Below are 23,194 nucleotides of genomic sequence, written 5' to 3' on the forward strand. Positions count from 1 at the left end.
GGGAGTCTGGTGTGCAGTCTCAGTGCAGTCCGGGCCCCAACTCCAGGGCAGAGCATCAGCAAAGTAGAACTCTGTTGATTTAGCACACTAGATCTTGCTGCTACAGTGGGGCAGGAACACACCTAACAGCTCCAGTGCTGAAAAGAGTGTTTATAGTCAGATTCCTAGGAGGATCTCTGAAAACAGCTGCACAAAACACTTGAAGGCTGGGACAGTGCACCCTCCACCCTGGAGACAGAGCCCTACTTTTTAAACAAAGATTGAAAAGCAGAGTAACAGGCTAGGAAAATGAGCAGACAACAAAAAAAGTTTCTGATCATTGAAAGTTATTATGGTAACAAATAAGATCAAAACACACACTCAAAAACTGATAACAAAGTCAAAGTTCCCATATCCAAAACCTCCAAGAAAAATAAGAATTAGGCTCAGGTCATGGAAGAGCTCAAAAGGAATTTTGAAAATCAAAAAAGCGAGATAAAGAGGAAAAAAAGGAAAAAATTGAGAGTAGTGCAAAAAGAAATGCAAAAAGCTAATAAGGAGAAGAATGCCTTAAAAACAAAATTAGCCAATTGGGAAAGGAAGTACAAAAGCTCACTGAGGAAAATAATTTCTTAAAATTTAGAATTGAGCAAATGGAAGCTAATGATTTTATAAGAAATCAAGATACAATAAAGCAAAACCAAAAAAATGAAAAAATAGAAAAACTGTGAAATATCTCACTGGAAAAATAATTGACCTGGAAAAATAGATCCAGGAATTTAAAAATTATTGGTTGACCTGAAAGTCATGATTAAAAAAGAAGGCTGGATATCACCAAATTATCAAAGAAAACTGTCCTAATATTCTAGACCCAGAGGGTAAAATAAAAATTGAAAGAATCTACTGATCACTTCATGAAAGAGATCCCAAAATAAAAACTCCTAGGAATATTATAGCCAAATTCCAAAACTTCAAGGTCAAGGGGAAAATATTGCAAGCATTCAGAAAGAAGTAATTCTAGTGGAGCCACAATCAGGGTAACACAAGATTTAGCAGCTTCTACATTAAAGGACCAGAGAGTTTGGAATATGATATTCCAGAGAACAATGGAGCTAGGATTACAATCAAAACTCACCTATCCAGCAAAACTGAGTATAATCCTTCAGAGGATTTTCAAGCATTTGTGATGAAAAGACCAGAGTTGAATGGAATATTTGATTTTCAAATACTTTCTGGAGAACAATAAGGAAAGTGATATCATAAGGGACTTAATAAGGTTTAGTTGTTTACATTCCTACATGGGAAGATGATACTTGTATCTCATTTGAACTTTCTCATTATTATGTCAATTACAAGGAGTATATATAGACAGAGGGTGCAGGTATGAGTTGAATATGAAGGGATAAGTATCTTTTTTTTAATGATAAAATTAAGAGGTGAGAGAGAAATGTACTAGGAGAAAGGGAAAGGGAGAAGCGGAATGGTGCAAATCATCTGCCATTAGAAAAGAGACAAGAAAAAGCTTTTACAGTGGAGGAAAGAGGGTAAGGAGAGCTGAGAGAGTGAACCTTACTCTTATCAGAACTGGCTCAAAAAGGAAATAACATACATACTCAACAGGAGTATAGAAATCTATCTTACCCTGCAGAAAAATAGGAGGAATAAGGGAAATAGGAATAGGATATGGGAAGGGGGAGAAGGGTGATAAAAGAGAGGACATATTGGAGGAGGGAGTGGTCAGTACCAAACTACTTTTGAGGAGGGACAGAGTGAAAGGAGAAAGAGAATAAATGGGGAAAATACAGTTAGAAATAGTAACTGTAAAAAGAATTTCGGGGACAGCTAGGTGGCGCAGTGGATAGAGCACCAGCCCTGAATTCAGGAGAACCTGAGTTCAAATATGGTCTCAGACACTTTACACTTCCTAGCTGTGTGACCCTGGGCAAGTCACTTAACCCCAGCCTCGAAAGAAAGAAAAGAGAAAAAAAGAATTTCAAAGCAGATTTCTCTGAGAAAGCCTCATTTCTCAAACAGAGGGAACGGAGTCAAATTTATTAAAAAAAAAAAAAAAAAAAAAGGGCCATGCTCCAAATGATAAATGATAAAAATATATTATCTGTGCCCAAAGGGCTATAAATTCATGCATATCCTTTGACTTAACAACATCACTACTTAGCATGAATACCAAAAGAGATTCAGGGAGAAAAAAAAAAAAAAAAAAAGGAAAATGATCTACATATACAAAAAAATATTCATAGAAACTTTCTTTTCAGGGCAAAAAAATTGGAAATTAAGGAGTTGCCCATCAATTGAGGAATGGCTCAATAAACTGTGGTGTGTGTTTATGATAGAATATTATTGTTCTTTGGGAAATGATGAGCAGGATGCTCTCAGGAAAAAAGAAAAAAACCTGAAAAGTCCTTCATGAACTCAAGCAAAGGTACTCTGTATAGAAAGTAATAGCAATGTCCTAGGATGACCAGCCATGAATGACTTAGTTAGTTTCAGTAGTACAATCATCCACACATACTCTGAATGACTTAGTATGAAAAATCCTATCCATACCCAAAGAAGGAATTGATTGTATTTGAATGTAGATTAAAGCATTCTCTCTTTCTCTCTCTACCTCACTTTCTCTCTTTTTTAAACTTAATTTTTCTTGAGGGTTTTTATTTTCATCAGAATGGGAAATCCATATTTTTTCCCTACAACTTTACTTTTATGGAAATGTTTTGCATAACTTTGCAAGAGATTTCTTAATTGTGGATTGGGATAAGGGAAAGAACCTAGAGCTCAAAAAATTTTAAAACAAATGTGAATTTTTTTTTTGTTTTGAATGTAACTGGGGGAAAATATTAAATAAATAAAAACAAACATTTAAAAAGTTGTCTTTATAAGTAATTGGCTAAAATATTGCTTAAAGAAAAAATATATATGCATATTTTGAAAAAAAATACATATATATGTGTATATATATATATATATATCTGATATTCTGATTTCATGAAAAGAATCCTGATTCCTATAGAAATCTCATATAATATTGTAAGAGAAGAAAAATGCCCTAGACAGCTATCTAATGTTAATGATCTGCTTTGAGAGATGTTAATAACTACCAGGTGTTAGGAAAGCTTGGTCACTAACCTATTATGTGATTCTGGGCAAACCACTTATCATACTCTCTGACAGTCATTTCATCCTCTGTACAATGGATATATCACAACTTGTATTATGAAAGTGTTATAAGAAAAAGTGCTTGTTAGATGTGAGATTTTAGAATTATGATTATTATACAGAATTCAAAGCAGGCTTCTAGCAAGTGGCTTTATTTTGAGGTCAAGCCTAAGTGCAAAGAGGTTCCACACCCAAGGGCGGGCCACAGCAATTTATGAAACTTCCCACCAAGGCAGAGAGGGCTTGAGGTCTGCATCAGGACAGCATGAAACGTCAAAGTTCTACTATATCAAGAGATCAAGGAAACTCCCTCCACTATCACAGATTATTACACTATAAATAAATCTTCAAGAAAAAGCTCATGATTCATAGCAGTAATAAAATCACTAAGTATGAGAGCCAGAATTTTAACTCAGATCTTTCTGATTTCAAAATCAGAAAATTCACCATCTACCATGCCACATTGCCTCTTAGAAGTTTTAACATAAAATAAAACCTCATTTCCTTACTTCACAGGAGCATTATAAGGATAAGAAAAAGGATTTGAGAGCTTTTTGGATAAAAGGTTTCAGCTATTAACAAACACTTGCAAAATGCTCAACTTCATTAAAATCAAAGAGATAAAAATTAAAACAACTGTGAGGTACCAAGCCACACTCACCAAACAGGAAAAATAATTAAAAGCAATGAGACTCAATGTGAGTTTAGTTGTAGAAAAATAGGTATAATTATTCATTGCTGGTGGCTCATAAAATTTGTTAAGTCTTTTTAGAGCACACTCTTGCAGTACATGAGAAAAGTTACAAAAATAATCAAAACCTTTGAACCAATAATTCCACTGTTGGGAATATACCCTAAAAATGTTATAAAAGTGAATAAACAATAAAATAAGAGCTGGCAAAGAGTTCACAGCAGCATTATATGTAACTGCAAAGAGTTAGAGCTAACCTAAATATCCAGTAATGGGAGAAAAGTTAAATAGATTGGAGTGCCTTAATACAAGAGTTTATGATATAATTAAAACTAACAAATAAGGGGCAGCTAGGCAGCACAATGGATAGAGCACCAGCCCTGAAGTCAGGGGGCAACCTGAGTTCAAATCTGACCTCAGTCACGTAATACCTTCTTCCTAGCTGTGTGATCCTGGGGAGGTCATTTAACCCCAATTGCCTCAGCAAAAAACAACAACAACAATTAACAAATAAAAGAAATACAAAGAAGTCTTTATGAAATTATTTAAAGTTTAAAAAAAAAAAAAGCAGAACCAGAAGAATGAGAATAGACAAAGAATTCCAATAATGTCTTAAAAGGAGTGGCTAAAAAGGTATGATTAAATTATACATTAAAATTAATTAAAATTTAGATATAGAGACAGTTTAGTTGGATGTACTAACATTCAAGATTAAGTTTTTAATTAATCATTTAATTTAAAAAATGTTTTTAGCTGCTTGGCAAGAAGTAACTACTCCTTTCCCTCCAGCATGATACTCCATGTTGCTTGGGACACAATGACTTGTTTCTAGACCTTAAACCATCCAAACCTGCCTACACCCCTCCTCCTCCATAGAAGAGCTTTCATCCCAAAGCTCTACACACACGACTACTCTATGTGACAGGCAAGTGGAACACATGCAAAAGATGTGAACAGGGAGCTTAAAAGCGGTCCTTACTCTTCTTGGGAACCTGGCAAGGGTGGGCTGGCTATCTTGTCCTCAAGTCCTTCCACCTTTTTCTGCTCATGATCTTCTTTTGTGGGCTGTGGCTCTTCTTCCATCTTACGGTCATGAGGAGGGCTGACAACACATCCACTTTTGTAGCAGCAGAAGGAAAATAAAGCATGATAAGGACAGGGAGCCTGGGACTCCATTAAGGTCAAAGGGAAATGAGCTCTGGAACCCATGGTGTGCCAGTTTCCCAAGCAGAGGTGTCAGGCTTTCTAGGTCTGTAGCCCTCTCCTTGACTGTTCCCCAGCTACATGAGACACAATCAGGTCCATGTCCCATATGGGACACAGAATTACACAGCACCTGGGCAGAGAGCAGGTTCTGATGATACTGACTGAATGCTAGTTCTTTTAAGTAATCAGGACTGTTTAATAAGACCAGTGGTCTCAAAATCAAGGCTGAAAGCTCTGAGAGAAACAACTTTCCATTGCCAGGGAACTAAAGGAACAAGAACTGAAGACTGCAGTCTCTGAACTGGGTCTTCTGGCCTGAAGCAGAAAGTCTTCTAATTCTCAAACTGAATCCTACCAAAAAAAGATGTCCTGGTGATACCCAGTGATAGAGGAAGGGAATAATAGCTCCAATTGATATAGCTCTAAAAGTTACAAAGTGCTTTCCCCAGAGCAGCCCTAAGACAGGCAGTGTGCAGCACCGTCCCCATTTTACAGATGAAGCAACGTGGAGGTGAAGTGCCTTGGCCACCATCGCCTGTCCCTCGGCTTCAGAGCTCAGACTCGTGCACAAGACTACTTGTGCCAGCTTAGCCCTTTTTCCCCTCACCACAACAACAGGTATAAGGAGGAAAGCTAGCCCAGCTTCATCAGAAGGGTGCCCGATGCTTGCAACCACCTCTCTGCTGTAGCAAGAAGAGATCAAAGAGCTCTTTCTAGTTCAATACTCTCTAAGTTCCTACTAACAAAAACAAAGGCACCAATTGCAGATGCACAGCGGGGGGCAGAAAGGGGCCAAAATGGTTACTTTCCTTCAGGAGAATTCCTGCGCCAGTTACCTGACATGGCTCTCTCTGCCATTACTATGGCACAGACCTAAATCCAATTCTTTCCTTTCCAGGCTCTGATCTATACATTCTCTGGACTGCCCTCTCTGTACCAGACAACCCTCCAAACCCCACTGACCAGCCCAAGACTCAAACCGAGCCTTACCTCTTTGGGGAGGAAGCCTCTGATACTGGGCTGGCTGTCATATTGGGCTCAGGCTCCACTGTCTCCCTTGGCTCCCCCTCCAGGGAACACTGCTCTTCTGCTACCTCGTGGTCCTGAAAAAGGCTCTGGATTTTCTCTCTTCACAGAAGGAAGAAGGTTAGACATGAAAAGGACAACAGTCTCCATTTAGGTAAAAAAAGAGAGAGGAAGGGGGAGGAGAGTGGCAAAGGAAGGCTTGCTTCAGGCCCCTCACTATCCCGGCTACCTTCCTTCCCCCCTCCCCAGAGACTCATGCAGAGAAAAGCATCTCAGAGTGAGCAGGGCAAACAGGGCAAAGGAGAAGAAAGGAAGAACTCTTCTGGGTGAGCTCCTGCCCCAACTCTCTAACTTATGGGCAGGCTTCCCTTTCTTAGGCAAGCCAGTTTTTCTGGGGTACACTTACTCTTCAAGTGAATGGTGACTGGAGATACTGGCAGGTGGGTCTGTACCCAGTATTCTAAAGCACAACAGAGAGGTGGGGACCAAGAGAAGGAGGAAAAGAAAATGAGGAGAAAACAAGCCTTACACAAAGGAGTATCACTTTCAAAACTGCATGAAGTTATATAATTTTAAAAAGTAGGGAATCAATCCATTTTTGCTGCCTAAAAGCTATAGGCCTTTCTCCAGGGTGAAAGCCCCTGATCCACAGAGCTCAGAGCAGGGATACCATGGGACTTGTTTCAGTGCTGCGCCTCTCCCCCTGCAGTACTACACACTCTGGACTATCCCAGTCTTGGCCCTAGGACACATATGGAATAATCAGTTTAATACAACGAGATGAGACCCAAGGTCCCACAGGTGGTGCAGTATGGTCAAGGTCATTTTCAAAGGAGCGCAGCAGTGCTAAGTTCTACTTTGCATAAAACGTTAGGGTAACAAATGATCTTGGGAACCTCCTAAATCCATCCTCCTTCCCTTTAGACAGAAACATTCAGTAGACATCTCAGAGATAAGAATCTTTCCCAGGTCATTATTAAGGCTCTCTGTTCACATCACTGAAGTGAGATTTCATGTGCCTTACCTTTCTTCAATATTGGATTGTTCACTATCTGGTTCTTCCAGGTTGGACTGACTTTGGTCTTTTTCCTCGTCTCCTGGCTCCTTGGTCTGAGAGCAATGAGCAAGGATGTTATGTTTTGGCTAGGGAAATTGGATAAGCATTTTAAACAAAGAGATTACTGCTAGATATGGTCCTTTGCACTCCCTGATTTCTAGGCTTTGTGGAAATCCCTGACAATCTCTATGTTTGTATGAGGCACTAAGATATTGGGGCTGTAAACAGAATCTAAGTGCACAGAATTCTATTTCTCAGTATCTCAGCAAAGGTCCCTCTCATTCCCAATTTCTTTATCATTCTCTGGGCTTCCTATAGTGTTCTGGGGAGAAAAGCTCATAACCATATTCACTAAATGGTCACTGTATGCAGAGCCCTATACACACTAGGTATTATGAAAGAACACAAAACAACACATAGAAAGATATATTTCCTGTCTTTGAGAAACTTCAATATAAACAAAGAGAAAAGGGAAGGATCTATTCCTGATACAAACTATCTACCTGAGTATTAGAACTCTCATGAGGCACACAGGACTTAGAAGGATTGCTTAGGAAAGGTTCCCTGAAGAAGGAATTTCTTAAGTAGTGTGTTACAACAGATTATATATACTCTGTGACCAGGTTGGGATTTCCTCTCCCTAGACTAAAAACTACCAAAGCTGTGCTCCTGGGAAAAGGATGAAGTTGTCTCCTGGTCCATCCATGATATTACCAGCCATGCAGGTATCATCATTAGTCAAGTACCTTCTTAGACCCAAGGCCATACTAGTTAATCAATAAATCTCTGAGAGCCTCTTCATAGCATAAAGGCCTAGAAGTTATCATCACAGAGGAGACAGAAAAGCCTATGAGCATATTATATGATAAGAAGGAGCCACCTGAACAAGACTTCAAATTCAGGACTAACAGGCCTGTGCTTTAATCCAGACATAAAATAAATAGTTCTCAAAGAAAGGAAAAACCATAAACCTAAAAACCAATGAATGGCCTCCATTTTTTTTTTCTATTTCCTTTGGCTAAGGAGAGAGTATCTATTGCATGTCACCTATGGCCATGGAATGAGAGACAAAAATAGTGCAGTTAGGAAGGAACAGAGCTAATAAATATTTCCAAAGATGATGAAAAGCAAGGGGCCTCGTCATTTTCAAATGTCTTCTATAAGAGTGGGTGAACAAATCAGATTCCCCAGCATTCTCTCTCAGTCTGAGTAAAATATCTTTAACAACTAGCACCTCAAAACTAGCAATCTATAATCCTGACAGGAGTTTCTTTTGCTCTGGCACAGCAAGGGTTAAGGGGGAGGAGGTTGGTAGAAGAGACAGATCATTCTGTCTTCCCCCAGCTGGGGTTCCCTGGGCCCAGGCTGGCACATTGCCCTGTCCTCCCTTTTTCCTACCCCTACCACCCACTGGTAGCTCAAGCTTCAGCAGCTGTGGCCCAATTTTACCATCTGGATGGGCACTGAGGGGCAGGGCCAGAACTCTGACCCCACCTTCTCCTGAAAAAAAAAATTTAAGTTAAAAATAGAAATGTCATCTGTGAATATCTAGTGGCATGCATAGCAGAAGGATTCCCTGCTAGTCCTGTCACTTTTAATCACATCAGCCTGGTCAGACCCTTTCAACAATGCCTCACTCCACTCCCCCTTCCCCATTATCCTCCCAATTTCCAATCACAAATCTTATTCCTATATACTGAACTGTCCAACAAGCCTCTTCTTTCGACCTCATGTTATATGCTTCTTGAAGACAAGCCAAAAAACCAAAACTGGACAACTCTCTGATTTGACAAATTTGAAAATAGGAATGATTAAAGAGACAAAAAGATTATGGCTCTACGTAAGTGTTCTGGATAAAATTTTGGGTCAGAATGGTCTATGAAAACAGAGCACACAAATTCAAAATGGAATTGACCACCTGTAGGAAGGACATCTACAGCAAAGCTTTTTCCTTTTCCTCATTTTACTTGCTATATCTACTATAAATACAATCAACCTTCCAGCCTAAGAAAGGTATAGAGAATAGATGACTACCTAAAGATATGTCCCTAAGGCAGACTCTGAGACAGAATTTCCAATTCTCAGTTCTCAAAGCATAATTTCCACTAAATGGGTTATAGGGTATGTCCAATGTCCCTGACCTAAAGCTACAGTGTTATTCTAGACACCACTTTCCATCCTCTGTTGGATTTTTGTAGTCTGATCCCAGTTCTAAGAAAATATGAATCAAATCCAAACAGATCCCCTTGATTCTTCAATTACCTTAGTCATGGAAGAAGCCTCATAAGAGTCAGAGAGAAAAAGGGCAGGATCTCAAGAGCAGAATGGAGAGGAGAGGGAAAGTGGGAGAGAGGACATAGAAGGAACAAAAGTTAGAAAGGGAGAAAGGGGGAAAGGAGAAGGGAGGGAGAGAAAGGAAAGAGAGAGGAGAGAGAAGGAAAGAAGAGAGAGGAGGGAGAAGAGATAGAGAGAGGGGAGAAGAGGAAGGGGAGAGGAAAAAGAAGAAAAGGGAAAAGAAGAGAGAGAAGGGATGTGGGGAGGGGGGAGAAGGAAAGGAAGAGAAGGAAAGGGGCAGGGGAGAGAGAGAGTGAGACAGACAGAGATACAGAGACAATATATGATGACTTCACAAGGACTCAGCTACACAAAGGAACAGCTGTAAGAGACTCAAGCTGCACTCCCATTCCCTATTCTGAAGATAGGGTAGTTAAGTAGGGGGCCTGATACTCTGCTATAACAAAACAAATACAGAATGGGATCAAGGAGAGAAGAAAATTTCACCTACTCAATCCAACAGGTATCTGGTGCCTCCCTTTCTTATCTGCATTCTTGGCCTATATCAAATCATAGATATGATTTGACTTTTTTTTTTTAAACAAAGACCACCATGTCAAAAAAGATTGACAAGAGCCTCCTAAGGCTCACAGGCTTAGAGCTGGAAGGTACCTCCTCATAAGTCATTTACATCCAATTTCTTCATTTTACAGAGGAGGAAACTGATCCCCAGAGTCTTGTCCAAGGTCACATATACAGTAAGGAGTAGATGAGGTTCAAATCCAGGTCCTCTGACCCCAGATCCAGCAGTCTGCACTGCAAGAATTATGAACAAATGAGTACAAAGGAGGTTCTACACCTCCAACAAAAGAGCTGCTCTGGGAAGGTCCTATCTTAGCTTTAAGATCTCTCTAACTACAGAGAACTCAAAGCCATGAATCTCTTTATTTATCATAGAGACAAAAACTCAAGGTTGAGTTTCCTGATGAAATCTAGAATTGTTTGGAGGAGTGTTCATTAAGAATACTAGGTCTAGTAAAGATATACCTCTTTCTACCCTAAATTCATATATTAGCCTTGCATGCTTAAATCTTCTGGCCCAGGAACCTCAGTGTAGCTTGGGGAGGATTTTAGAAATATTACTTTTTTATTTTTCTATCAATAGATATTTATTGAAGCTACATCACAGCTTCATTCTTCAGAACCTGGCATTGAGGAGGCAAATACTATGTTATCTATTAGTTTATAACAGAGGGGAGGAAAAATCTTTCTCTTAATAAAGAAAAAAATCACCTTCTTAATTATAATATTTTGGAGCATCATTATTAGCTATTATTTACTGAGTGAAGACTATGTCTAAACTAATTAATAATAGGAAGAAATTCAAGAGGATTCATAAAGTAGCCTGCTTTTTCCACTGATTCTTCCCCCTAACACTGCCCTGGCTAAACAAAACATACTTGTTCCAAAAAGTATTTGTCAACTTCTGAATTATGTGACCAAACAAGATGATGGACTGAACATTTTCTTGAGTCCCCGTTAACTTTTAACCTCAGCCACAAGAGGAACTATGCACCAGAGGTAGAACAATTATAGCCAAATCCACATAAAAGCCTCATGACATTGGAGAAATGCAGTTTTTAATATACTCACTCAACACACCACCCCTAACAGTCTCCATGCTACTCTGGCAGGGATGCAAAAAATCAACCCAAAGATTTATACCTAGGACTCACAAAAAGATTCTCTTTTTGCTGTAGTGAGTTTGCCCACCCAATTGCAACAAACAAAAATACTGATTCTGCCCAGGCACGTGGAGGTAGAAGAGGGGAGGGAAGGAGAGACATGTAGGCCAAGAAGCCAGTAAAAGTGTGGTGCACCCTAAAGGAAAGGAAATGGAAATCCTGCCTAGGTTAGTCCTGCCTGTCACAAAAATAATTTAGGATAGGGACCAAGACAGATAAAAACTACATTCCCCTAATGGGAGAGATGGCCTGAGGCAGCTTTGCAATCCAGTCTTAGAGGTGTGCCCCCTGTCAAAGAGGGAAAAGTCAAAAAATTAGTGATGGAAATTTTTAAGTCAGCTGAAAGGCCAAAGATTTCACAAGGAGAAAAAGTCAATTAAAAACCTAGGAAAAAAAATAGAAAAATAAATTCCATTTAAAATAACTATAGACACTATAAAATACTTGGTAGTCTATCTGACAAAACAAACCCAGGAAGTATATGAACAAGTGCAAAACACTTTTAATTACACATGGGAAGGCTGAGTCAACATAATTTAAAAAAAAAAATTAAAATTCTACCTAAATATAAGTATTCAATGTCATACTGAGCAAAGTAACAATTATTGTACAGGGCTAGAAAAAATGATAATAAAATTCATCTGGAAAAATAAAAAGTTAAGATTATGGGAATCAATGAAAAAAAAAAAAAAAAGTAAAGGAAAACAGCCAGCAATACCAGATTCTGTACTATATTACAAAGCAGTAATCCTGAAAAGCACTCTGATACTACCTACAAAATAGAGTTTTGGATCAATGGAATAGAAAATACACAATAAACAGCAGCAAATGACCATAGTAATCTGGTGTTTACTAACTAATCTAGTTTAAGATCCAAGTTTGTGGGGTAAGAACTCACTATCTGACAAAAGGTGCTGGGAAAACTGGAAAGCAATTTGACAAAAACCAGGCATGAATAACATAACATGATAAGATGACATCAAAATGTATAAATGATTTAGATATGAAGAGTAATATCATAAATAAATTAGAGGAGCATGGAAAAAACATACTTGTTGGATCTATAAATAAGAGAAAAATTTGTAACCAAATAAGATAGAGAAGATCACAGGAAGTAAAATGGCTAATTTTTACATGAAATTTAAAAGGTTTTGTTCAAATAGAACTAATGAAAACAAAATGTCAGAACTTCTAATCTTCACACATGTAACTAATATACTTAATCTACCAAGGCAGGTTTCTCCAAAACAAATAAAAGAAGGATATTTTAGAACACAAAGATACTGAAGAGGGGCAATGTGGAAGAAAAGAAGCAAAAGGCAATAATGCTAAAAGAATGAAATATCTTGACTAAAGCAAAAGTCATTGACTTTGAGGATAGATTTGCACAAAGACAACTTAAGAATCATAGATTCCTCCAGAACACCACACATCAAAAACCTTTGTAATGCGGGAAATAATACTGGAAAGATACCCACAACTTCTAAATAGAGAAAACACATAGGACCAAATGAGATAATCCATAATTCACTTTTAAAGAAAACCTACACACAGCAACGCAGACACACATTGGTTAACTTTAGCAAATTTAAGCACATATAACAAATTCTACAACTAGTTATTAGAAAGAACTTCAAAACTGAATAAAACAGACAGAATATATGAATTATTACAGAAAAGAAATTCAACTAATACAGAACTATTCTGGATCCACTAGAAACCACAAAAGGAAATAAAATAATAAATATTCTGAAAAGCACAACTTCCTAAGATATAACCTAAATATATATACTAAAAACCAGAGACTCATCATCAATAAAAAAGATGGACATAATTAAAATTAAAAAAAAAAAAGAGGCACTAAAGGCACTTCAGAAAAGATTAAAAACAAAAAACAAAAAACCACACACAAAGAACATTCAACTTAAAAAGATACAAAACAACAGAAATACAAGAAGAGAAAATAAGTATAACTGAGGAAAGAATAAGTAATAAAATGAATTACTCCATTTTTAAAGATAATTTTTTTTATTTTTCAATCATATTTTATTTTTCCAAATACATGTAAAGATAATTTTCAACATCCATTTTTGTAAAACTAAATTCTAAAATTTGTTCTAAAATTTTCTCCCTCCCTTCCTTACCTACCTTTTCCCCAAGACAGCAAACAATTTGATACAGGTTAAATATGTACAAGAGATTACTTTTTTTAAAAAGAGAAATCTCAACTGGAATATAGCAGTTAAAAAATAGAGGGATTATCAAAAAAAAATTAAGTATACAAGGAAAGATGAAAACAGAATTTAAGAAATAAAAATGTGAAGGAAGAGGAACAGAAATGCATGACAGACTAAACCCCACAGGTAAAGCATTTTATTTTGTAAGGAAAAAAATTGTGGAATGGAAATGTTTATAAATGGAAAGAGTAGAGAAGGAAAACAGAAGGAAAGGCATAATCATAATCCATAGGTAAACAATAAAAGGAAGATAACTACTGCAATATCTCAGCAAAAAAAAGATCTGCAAAAAATGGAATGGTAGAAAAGAAGAACTGAAAGTGAAGGAATGAAAAAGGGGAGGTCTTACCCAAACAGAGGGAAGACATCCGACAGAAAAACCCTCACACAGTACATTCAGATATATGTATTGTGTTCTATGTCTATGATGGGATATGGAGACTTGTTATGAGAGTTGTTTCAGAAGAAAACTACTTCCTCTGAGAGACTATTGTGCCTCCATAGACAAAATCCTGTCCTAAAGAAGGAATATTAGATCCCCGTGGCAACTAGCACTCGGGAGGATGGGAAAACGTAGACACAGAGATTTGATCACATGAGAAATAGGAAGGAAAATGACCATGGAGAGGGCAGGAAATAGAATTAGATACAGAGTAATTTCCATCAAGAGGCAGTGTTTCTATCCTCATTGTCATTGTTCTTTGTCTTTCTTTTTCGAAGAAGACCATGAAATCAGGGAGGTGATGCCTGATACACAAGTGATCAGTATTTAAGTGAGAGAGGGTTATGCAAGGTCACCTGCCTTACTTTGTCCTCTGAAACCATCTGGGTCCCAAGGCCAGATATAGATCAGGATGACTGGAGATGGCCCTGGATACAGAGGAAGCCGCTGGCCTTTTTAAGCTAAGGTCTTTAACAGGTCTCACTTGTTAAATGCAACTGATTGCCCAATTGACCAATCAGCTAGTGATTAAAAATAGGTAGGAAAAGCAAAAAATGGTCTTCTACCTAATCAGAAAAAAAAAAAAAAAAAAAAAAAATCAATCTGGGAAAGGAAGAAATTCTGAGGGATTTCTGGCCAAAACAGAAACAATTGTTATTTACATTCACTCTGAGCTAATCAGGGCCCAAACAATAGAAAAAATAAATAACTATATGAAAGATAATAATAATGAGACAACATACCAAAATTTCTAGGATTAAATCTCTAAAATATACATTAACAAAATAGGAAAAGATTAATGAAATTTTTATTTAAGAAACCAGAGAGCCAACAAAAACTCAAAATAAGGTCATAAGAGAAAATCTTGAATGTTAGAAGAGAAATAGACAAATTAGAAACTAAAAAGAACTAATAAACAAAAGATGGTTCTCTGAACTGACTAAAATATTGAAAAATCTTTAGCCAACCTGATGAAAAAGCAAAAAACAAATTAACAAAGTACAAGATGAAATCACCACACCAGAACAAGTTAAAAAAAAAAAAAAGAACTTTTGGAACCGACAATGCATACTTATATGCTAAGAAAACTAGAATAAAAAAAGAAATAGAGGATTATCTTCACACAATATCCAAACTCAATCTCAGAAAAGGAAATAAAATTGTAAAGAAACTACAAAAGAAAAAATTTTTAGTAAAGATAGATTCTTGACAGGAGCAGCATCATAACTAGCATTTATATAGCACTTAATGATGTAGACTCTTTTTTCTTGTCCAGAAGAACAACCAGCTATTATAAGGCATAATCAATTCCCAGATTATCTGGTTTGTATAGAGTGATTAAGAGGATGGAACTCTCTATCAACTTCTATTATCGATCCCCCCAACCTCAGTGCATCTTTAAACAACCTTAGAGATATTGATTAGCATATCTTTAGACAAGTCTGGTATCTGGTCAGTCAGGTGGTTCTATCTGGCCTCTAGAAGTCTCCCCAAATTCCCACTTTTATTTCCTGGCTTCCTTGAGAAACCCCCAAAGCTATATTTTCTCTGGAAAAAAGATCTACTAGGGAGGATCTTTGCTACATTTTTTCTAAAATTAAGCTTACTATGAGGCACTCTTTCTCTCCCCCTCATAATGTCTTTCCTCTAATAACATTTTTCTCTGATTAGTCTGCTAAACTCCTCTATAAATCTAACCTGCCCAGTCAATGGCATATTCCTTTAATAGTTTCTTCTAAATTCCTCTCCTCTTTAACCTTATTGCTCTCCCAACTCTCATATTTGCCACTCCTGGTCCCTATTTTACCTTTTATTTTGTCTGTAACCTCTTCTCCTAAATAAACCTACCTTTTGGCAAAGAGTATGGCTACTGTGAATTTGTCACATGTTTATTTCAAACTAGGAATTGCTACCCTGACCTCATCACCTACTATGCACAATGCATTTACACTAAATGCTTTACAAATATTGTCTCACTTTATCCTCATGACATCTCTAGGAGGTATGTGTTATTATCCACATTTTAGCGCTGAAGAAAGTTTGTCATACAAGGTTAGCTGATTTGTCCAAGATTATACAGCTAGTATTTGAAACCATATTTGAACTCGGGTCTTCCTGACTGCAGGCCCAACACTCTTATCAATTTAGTCACCTCATTGCCTCTATAAAATCTTATAAAATTTTTAAAGAGCAATTACTATACTTACTATATAAATAATTCTCAAAAACTAAGAAATCATCCAACTAAACTCCTTTCATGTGACAAACATAGTATTAAAATCTAAAACAGTGAAGGATAAAGCAAAGAGTGAGAATCACAAACCAATGAATATTGGGTCAAACATTTTAAATAAAATTCTATCAAAAGTATTATATCCAATCTAAGCTAAAAATCATTTACTATGATAAAGTTATATTTTTATCAGGAATGCAAGGATAGTTCAACATTAGGAAAACAATTAACTCAAATAAATCATAATTAAAAACAAAAATGTCTAAAAGCACATGGAATCTGAATAGATGCCGAGAAAGCCTTTTACATCATTTATGTGAAAAACAACAAACCTAAAGCATATGCATAGAAGAATCTTTCTTTAATATGACACAAAATATCTATCTAAACCCAAAAGCAAATGTTATACATAATGGGAAAATACTAGTTTTTCCAATAAACAGGAATGAAGCAAGAAAACTCCTTTTTCTAGCAATATAGTTTATTCTACAAATACTATCAATACCAAAGAAGAGAAAAAATAAAGGCATAAAGATAGGTAAAATGAAGACAAAATTATCCCTATTTGCTAATGATACGATGATTTGCTTGGAAAATACTAAGGAATCACCAAAGAAACTAAATGAGACAAGAGCTTTACCTAAAAAACATACCTACAAAAATCAATAGCATTTCAATGTATAAATAATGAAATGTAGGAAAAGGTAAGAGAAAGAGAAGTGCCATTCAGAGCAACTACAGAACACATAAAATATTTGGGAGCCAATCTACCAAACCACCCTCAATACCTGCATAGTTTCAATTACAAGATGGTCCTTATAGAAATAAAGGGCAATTTAAATAGTTGGGGGAAGATTCAGTACTTGTGGCTAGGCTGTGCAGTATAATAAAATGACAATATTACTAAAGTTATATTACTAAAGTTAATTTATAGACTTAATACTATACCTGACTACCAAAAGGACACTTTACAGAGCTAAACCAAAAAAAAAAAAATTTTTTTTTAATTTATAGGAATAAAAAAAAAAGACTCCTAATCTACCAAGGGAAATAATAAGGAGGGGGGAGATAAGAATCAAGGAATATTATCATTTGTAGACCTCAAACTATACTTTAAAGCACCAATCATCAAAATCATTTGGTACTTGTTAAAAAAAATAGAAAAGTAGTTCAATAGACAAGGTAGACAAGGAAAATCAGAAATAATTGAACTCAACAAACCAGCGTTCAATAAACCCAAAAAAATCTTTCTAAAAGAAGGGGTCCAAAGGCGTGGAACATGTATGTAACTTCACACTTTTTTGTGTCACAAACCCCCCTCCTCCTCTCCCGCCCATTCCTAGTCCAACATTCAATTCAACTCACCTCCCAGGCTGGGGACAATCCATCTATATCCAGCAGTTGTTCAGAGATGCGACTTCGAAAACCAAAGTCCTAAGGGCGGAGAAGGGAAGGGTATGAATTCCTAACTCAAAGAGAATCCTAAATCTACTACATACCCTAACCCTCCCTGTTTTCTACCATGGTCAGAAAGAGCCAAGCTCCTTACTGCTGTATCCCTTTCTGAGGCTCTAGCAGAAGAATTATTGTAGTTGTTCAATCATTTCAGTCTGTCTGACTCTTCATGACTTCATTTGGAGTTTTCTTGACAAAGATACTGGAGTGATTTGTTATTTCCTTCTCCAGTTCCAGATGAGGAAACGGGGGGCACATAGAGGGTTAAGTGACTTGTCCAGGCTCACACAGGTAATAAGTGTCTCAGGCTGGAATTGACCTCAGAGCTTCCTAACTCCGGACCCGGTGCCACCTAGCTGCTCTAACAGAAGAATCCCTAATTTTAACAAAGAGATTTGGATGCTATCAGAGGTGGTGAAAAGCAAGTGCCTCCATTTAAATATCAGCCTTACACACCAGGTTGCTCCAGGAGCTACCAACTCACAGGCCGAACACAGCCCCCAGTCTGAGAGCTCCTCTTAGCCAGAGGACAGCAATCTGGCCACATGCTAATTACAATAACTCAGCCATTAGCATTGATAAAAAACATGATTCTCATTATTGTTCTATAAGAAAGGATCAGCAGAAGATTTCAAAAAAGCCTGGAAAGACTTAGATGAAATGAGGCTAAGTGAAGTGCTTAGAACCAAGAGAACATTGTACATAACAAGATTATGTGAAGATCAACTGTGATTGATGTGGCTTTTTTCAACAATGAGGTGATTCAGGCCAATTCCAACAGACACCTGATGGAGAGAGCCATGTGTATCCTGAGAGAGAGAACAAGGGGGACTGAATGTGGATCAAAACAAAAGTATTTTCAGCTTTTTTTTCTTTCTTTCTTTCTTTTTTTTCCCCTTTTGATCTGCTTTTTCTTGTCAGCATGATAAATATGGAAATATGTTTAAAAGAATTGCACATATTTAACCTTATGTTGGAATACCTGATATCTAGGGGAGAGGGCAGAGAGGATAGGAGGGAGGAAAATTTGAGGTTTTGCAAGGGTGAATGTTTAAAACTATCTTTGTATGTATTTTGAAAAATAAAAAAATCATTCTTTTAAAATAACATGATTCTCAGACAAGTCAGCCAAAAATCTGATCCAGAAGCCCACATCTCTTTTCATCTACAACCCAAAGATGCTTGAGGGCATGTTTCTCCATGTGGCCTATTCTTTTTTAAAAGGCCAGATTCTTCTTCCATGGGTATTACTGATATAGTGGCTCTTCTCAGACCATACTTAACAAGGACATTTTGGCACAATGCACCCTACTTTTAGTTTTCTGAAATCTTCTCTTCTAATAATATTTCTGTTTTGACTTGGCTCCTACCCCAGTTTTCCCCAGCTACCATCAGTCTTTGTAAAGCATTAGGGCAGTTAGCCACAGGAGCCTATAACCTCTTCATGCCTCTGTTTTTCTTCTTAACTGTCTAAGTTCTTTTTTTTTGCCCTTATCTATTAATCCCTTCTTTTTTATCTTCCACCTACTTACAGATACTGGGCTATTTCTTGAATTGCTACCCTGCCAAAAAATAAAACTTCACCAGCTTCTCCCCTTAAGTGAAGATACCAATCAAAAAGCCAAAGACAGCAAGGCAGAAAAATCTAGAACGGAGAATATACAAAAGTATCTCCCTCTCCTCTTCTTCCCCTTCTTTGCTAAAGGAGGGCACCATAGATATAACACTGAATATAAAACTAGACTTAAGTGATATTTTGTTTAGTTTTGCTGAATTGTTTGCCTCCCTTTCCTCACCCCCCACCCTTTTCTTAATGATTTTAAGGGATAGCTCACTAGGTCGAAGCAGGATTTATTAAAAAATTAAGGAAATGTAAAAACAAAAGATATCAATAAAATATATAATCATTTATTTATTTGTTTGTTTGTTTATTTATGTATTTATTTTTCCCCCTGAGGCTGGGGTTAAGTGACTTGCCCAGGGTCATACAGCTAGGAAGTGTTAAGTGTCTGAGACCAAATTTGAACTGGGGTCCTCCTGAATTCAAGGCTGGTGCTCTATCCACTGCACCACCTAGATGCCCCTCAATAAACTATTTTTTTAAAAAAAACAGTGGCAACAACATTCTGACACAAAATTTTACCCTTACAGAAAACACTAACAATCTCTGACTAAATAAAGTTCTAGAATTGATCCCTATCCGAGCTTCAAAACTATGAAAAGAGTGACCCCTGTTTTTTAAGCTTCCAAGTTGATATGTTTACCACAAGTAACTAAAATGAAGTATATATGATATAATTCTGACTTACCAATCCAAGAAATGACTTGGGATCAGAATGGTCAGAGAACTGCAACTCTTTCACATGATCACTGATCTCTGACTCCTGGGAGAGGATCCATGAAGAAAAATCATATGAATAAATATACTACAAGAATTATAGCACAATCAAGACAAAGGTTCTATAATTATCCATAAAATTCAATTCAGTTCACACTGCAAGCACATATATTTTGGCCTCTGTAGGTTATTCTTGCCCCAAAGAGAGAGAAATCTCTCCTAGCCTGAGCAATCTAGAACAGGGGCAGAGAACCTTTTTTTCTGCCAAAGATACTATACATTTGAATATTTACAATATCATTCTCAAGCCATATAAAATTATGACCTCAAGCAGTGGGAGGTTGTTGTATCTAACTTTCAGGTCATCATCACCTGCAAGTTTCTTAGCAAATGATTTCTCTGGGCTTTAAAAGGGCCTGCAAGCCAGACATTTCCCCACCCCAATCTAGATAGTTACATGCTTTCTCTCCATAGTAACTGCCACATTCTACACATTGTGGCTGTATAGATCCAGTATGAATTTGTCTACCTCTAGTTTAATTCAAATCACCAGAATATAATTAGAAGAAAGATGTCTCTGAGACTATGAAAAAGCAACATAACCAGGTGTTGTGGGCAAGGATAAAGACTTGGGGCTTAGGTGCAAACCACAATTGTAAAAGACAATGAGAAGGAAGGAAAATAGAGAGTAGGAGACAAACAGAGCATTAAGGTCCCTGGAGATCTAAATGAAAAACCAACTCCTATACTGAATTTTTAGTGCCAGCAGGCTCAAAGCCTAGTTCAGGATTTTATGGCCCTATTGGGTCTTAGGAATATTTGTCACAATTAAGGGTGTTGGCTCTGTAGCTGTTTCGGACAGTCTATTGAAGGTCTGCAAATGGAGCTTCCTGCCTTGATAACAAAGATGTGGGATTGAGACTTTGGAGAGTACTTATAGAAGCTACAAGGAAATACAGAGAGGAACTGCCCATATGAGAAGGTGACTTACTTCATTAACATCCAATCTGCTCTCTGTTTTCGGCTCTGTCAGCTCCTTCTCTAGTTCATCCACTGCCTCCCTTTTCTCAGAGCCCACCTCTCCAAACACCTCTGGGTCTTCTAACAACTGCTTCTTGGCTATTCCAGTATTATCACCAGTCCCTGATTCTACCATTCGAGTCATTTGTGGCCGGGAGGCTCCAGGGTCACCCTTCTCACTGTCTTCCTTGTCTGGGAGCCAAGCACTTGCCAGCTTCCCTCGTCGGCCTTCGCCATCTGCACTGCCCAGACTGCTTTCTATGTCTCGGCTGAAGAGCTTGTCGGAAGTTCGTGGGTAGGGGATATCTGAACCTAGTGATGTTTCCTTCTTATCCTCTGGTTGGCTTCTTGGAGACTCCTAGATAGCAAGTGGATAAATGTTAAAAAACAAACAAACAAACAAACAAAAACAGATGGGAGATACACAAAGAGAGGTTGACATACTTAGCATACTTAATGAATTCTATCAGAGGTGAGCTAGATTCCTTCATTTAACAAATATATATCATTATGTATGTATGTTGAGACCAGCTTCTAGAGGATTGTGAATGATAGGCAAAAGGGCTTAGGCTTTATTCAGTAGCCCATTTTGATCGAGGAATGACAAGACCAAGAGTTGTTATCTGAAGATTAATCTGACACTTGTATAAAACAAACTAAAGAGGCCTCACACTCTGTGAGGATTAAGAGAGGGAGAACTATGATAATAATAGTAATGGGGAAGATAGGATGAATGTGAGAAATATACAGAAAGAACTGACACAACTCAGCACTTACTTTCATGGAGGGAGGATAAGGAAGAGAAAGGAGTCCAAAAAATGACTGATGGTTTTCAGTCTAGGTACTTGAGAGGATAGTGGTACCATCCAGTGCCCCCGTCCCTAGATTATATGCCCTCCCATAAAAGTGAGTCATTTAAAATGAAGACCACAAAAGTGAATTTAGCAATACCACCTATCACTTCTAGTATAAAGGGTCAAGCGGCCCCTAGTAGTACTGATTTAATACTCTTCCTGGTCCCAGTTTCTGAGACAGAAGGTGACAAGCAGACCCCAAAGTCAATATTTTAAAAAGACTAATGCCTGAGAATCATGTGAGATTTCTTAAGAAAGCCAGGATTTCCTTAATATGTTTATTACCTTCACCAAAAAGATCCCAGGACCCTCTTCATGCGTAGCTATAGCACCAAAAAAATGTCATTGCCAAGTGGCCAGCCTTCTGGGGTTAAGTCCGCCCTCCAAACTAGGTTAGTCCTCATTTTCCCCCAGGTACCTTTTGGGCCTTATCAGGTACTTTATCTATCAGAACTTAGGTTCCTTTGGCATGGCCTTTGAGAAATCAAGGTCACCTCCATCCTACACTGAAAGCTCAGAGAAAGCCTTCAGTGGATGGTCAAAAACAAACTAAACTACCCACATTAAGGGCATCTTGGGTAGCCTTGGGGAAATTGCTACTAAAAGACAATGGTTTTTGACCTGAATGTGTGACTCTTTTCGCCCCCTAGTGGACTAGAATGTCTAGTATACTCTTTGTGAAAGACTAGGATCCTTAACCAATAATGGCCTATTGTGTTACCTTGGACCCAACCCTCAGCAGCCAAAGTGAGGGAAGCCAAGGAAAACCAAGGTAAAAGCCTGAGTGAAAGGTAAATAAGGAGAGCAAGAAAGAGATGAAAAGACATTAAGCTAATTTTTTTTTCTTTTCTTCCTCTACTGCCTACAGACATGGTGGGTTCCATTTGTTGGGAGGTCTTCAGGCAGAGGTCGGACAACTTTTTGTATGCATAGTTTATAGGCCAAGATTCCTTTGGTGCAAGGGCTGGATGGTTCAGTCAGCCACTCAAGTTCTGGGAAACAATATGGAAATCCCTCCCTGATACATGTTTTTGTAACTCCTGGGTTTAGAAAGCTGTTGTGGGGGCACTGAGAAGTGAAGTGGCTAGCCCAAGGTCACATATCTAGTAAGCCTTCAAGAGAGAACTTAGATCCAAGTCTTTCAAACTCCAAAGATGGCCCTCAATTCACAACATATGCCCCATCTTGGTCTCCAGAAGAGATAATGAAATTGCTCTCTCCCTCCTCTTCTAAGAGAGGGGTAAATAGGAATGGATATTGCTGCATATACTGTCAAACACAATTCCATTTTGCTGAAAGGTTTTTCTTTGATACAAGAGAGGATTCAACATAAGCTGGGAAGTATCATAGGAAATGACTGGGATATGAAAAGGAAAGGCATCAATAAAACATTTTTTAACCTAGCCTATCTTTAGTAATTAGGTCTGAATAAAGGCTTCCTCTGCTGTACCTAGAAATTTCCA

General features: G+C 37.6%; 1 protein-coding gene across 6 annotated transcripts in view; it reads right to left on the reverse strand.

Moving 5' to 3' along the window:
• CEP164 (centrosomal protein 164) overlaps window positions 1-23,194 on the reverse strand; it is an 82,928-nt gene that overhangs the window by 23,836 nt on the left and 35,898 nt on the right. For 3 of the 6 annotated variants that reach the window (XM_074304158.1, XM_074304156.1, XM_074304152.1), the window contains 7 exons: window positions 20,849-21,235; window positions 19,829-19,903; window positions 17,430-17,498; window positions 7,101-7,219; window positions 6,483-6,536; window positions 6,041-6,178; window positions 4,824-4,961 (listed from right to left, as the gene is read on the reverse strand). In XM_074304158.1, coding sequence (XP_074160259.1) covers window positions 4,824-4,961; window positions 6,041-6,178; window positions 6,483-6,536; window positions 7,101-7,219; window positions 17,430-17,498; window positions 19,829-19,903; window positions 20,849-21,235 — 980 coding nt within the window. The remainder of the gene's footprint in view (window positions 1-4,823; window positions 4,962-6,040; window positions 6,179-6,482; window positions 6,537-7,100; window positions 7,220-17,429; window positions 17,499-19,828; window positions 19,904-20,848; window positions 21,236-23,194) is intronic. The other 3 variants (XM_074304154.1, XM_074304157.1, XM_074304155.1) reach the window with 3 other exon arrangements.

Source organism: Sminthopsis crassicaudata, chromosome 3 (genome assembly GCF_048593235.1).
Source record: "Sminthopsis crassicaudata isolate SCR6 chromosome 3, ASM4859323v1, whole genome shotgun sequence".
In the NCBI taxonomy this organism is placed as follows: Eukaryota; Metazoa; Chordata; class Mammalia; order Dasyuromorphia; family Dasyuridae; genus Sminthopsis; species Sminthopsis crassicaudata.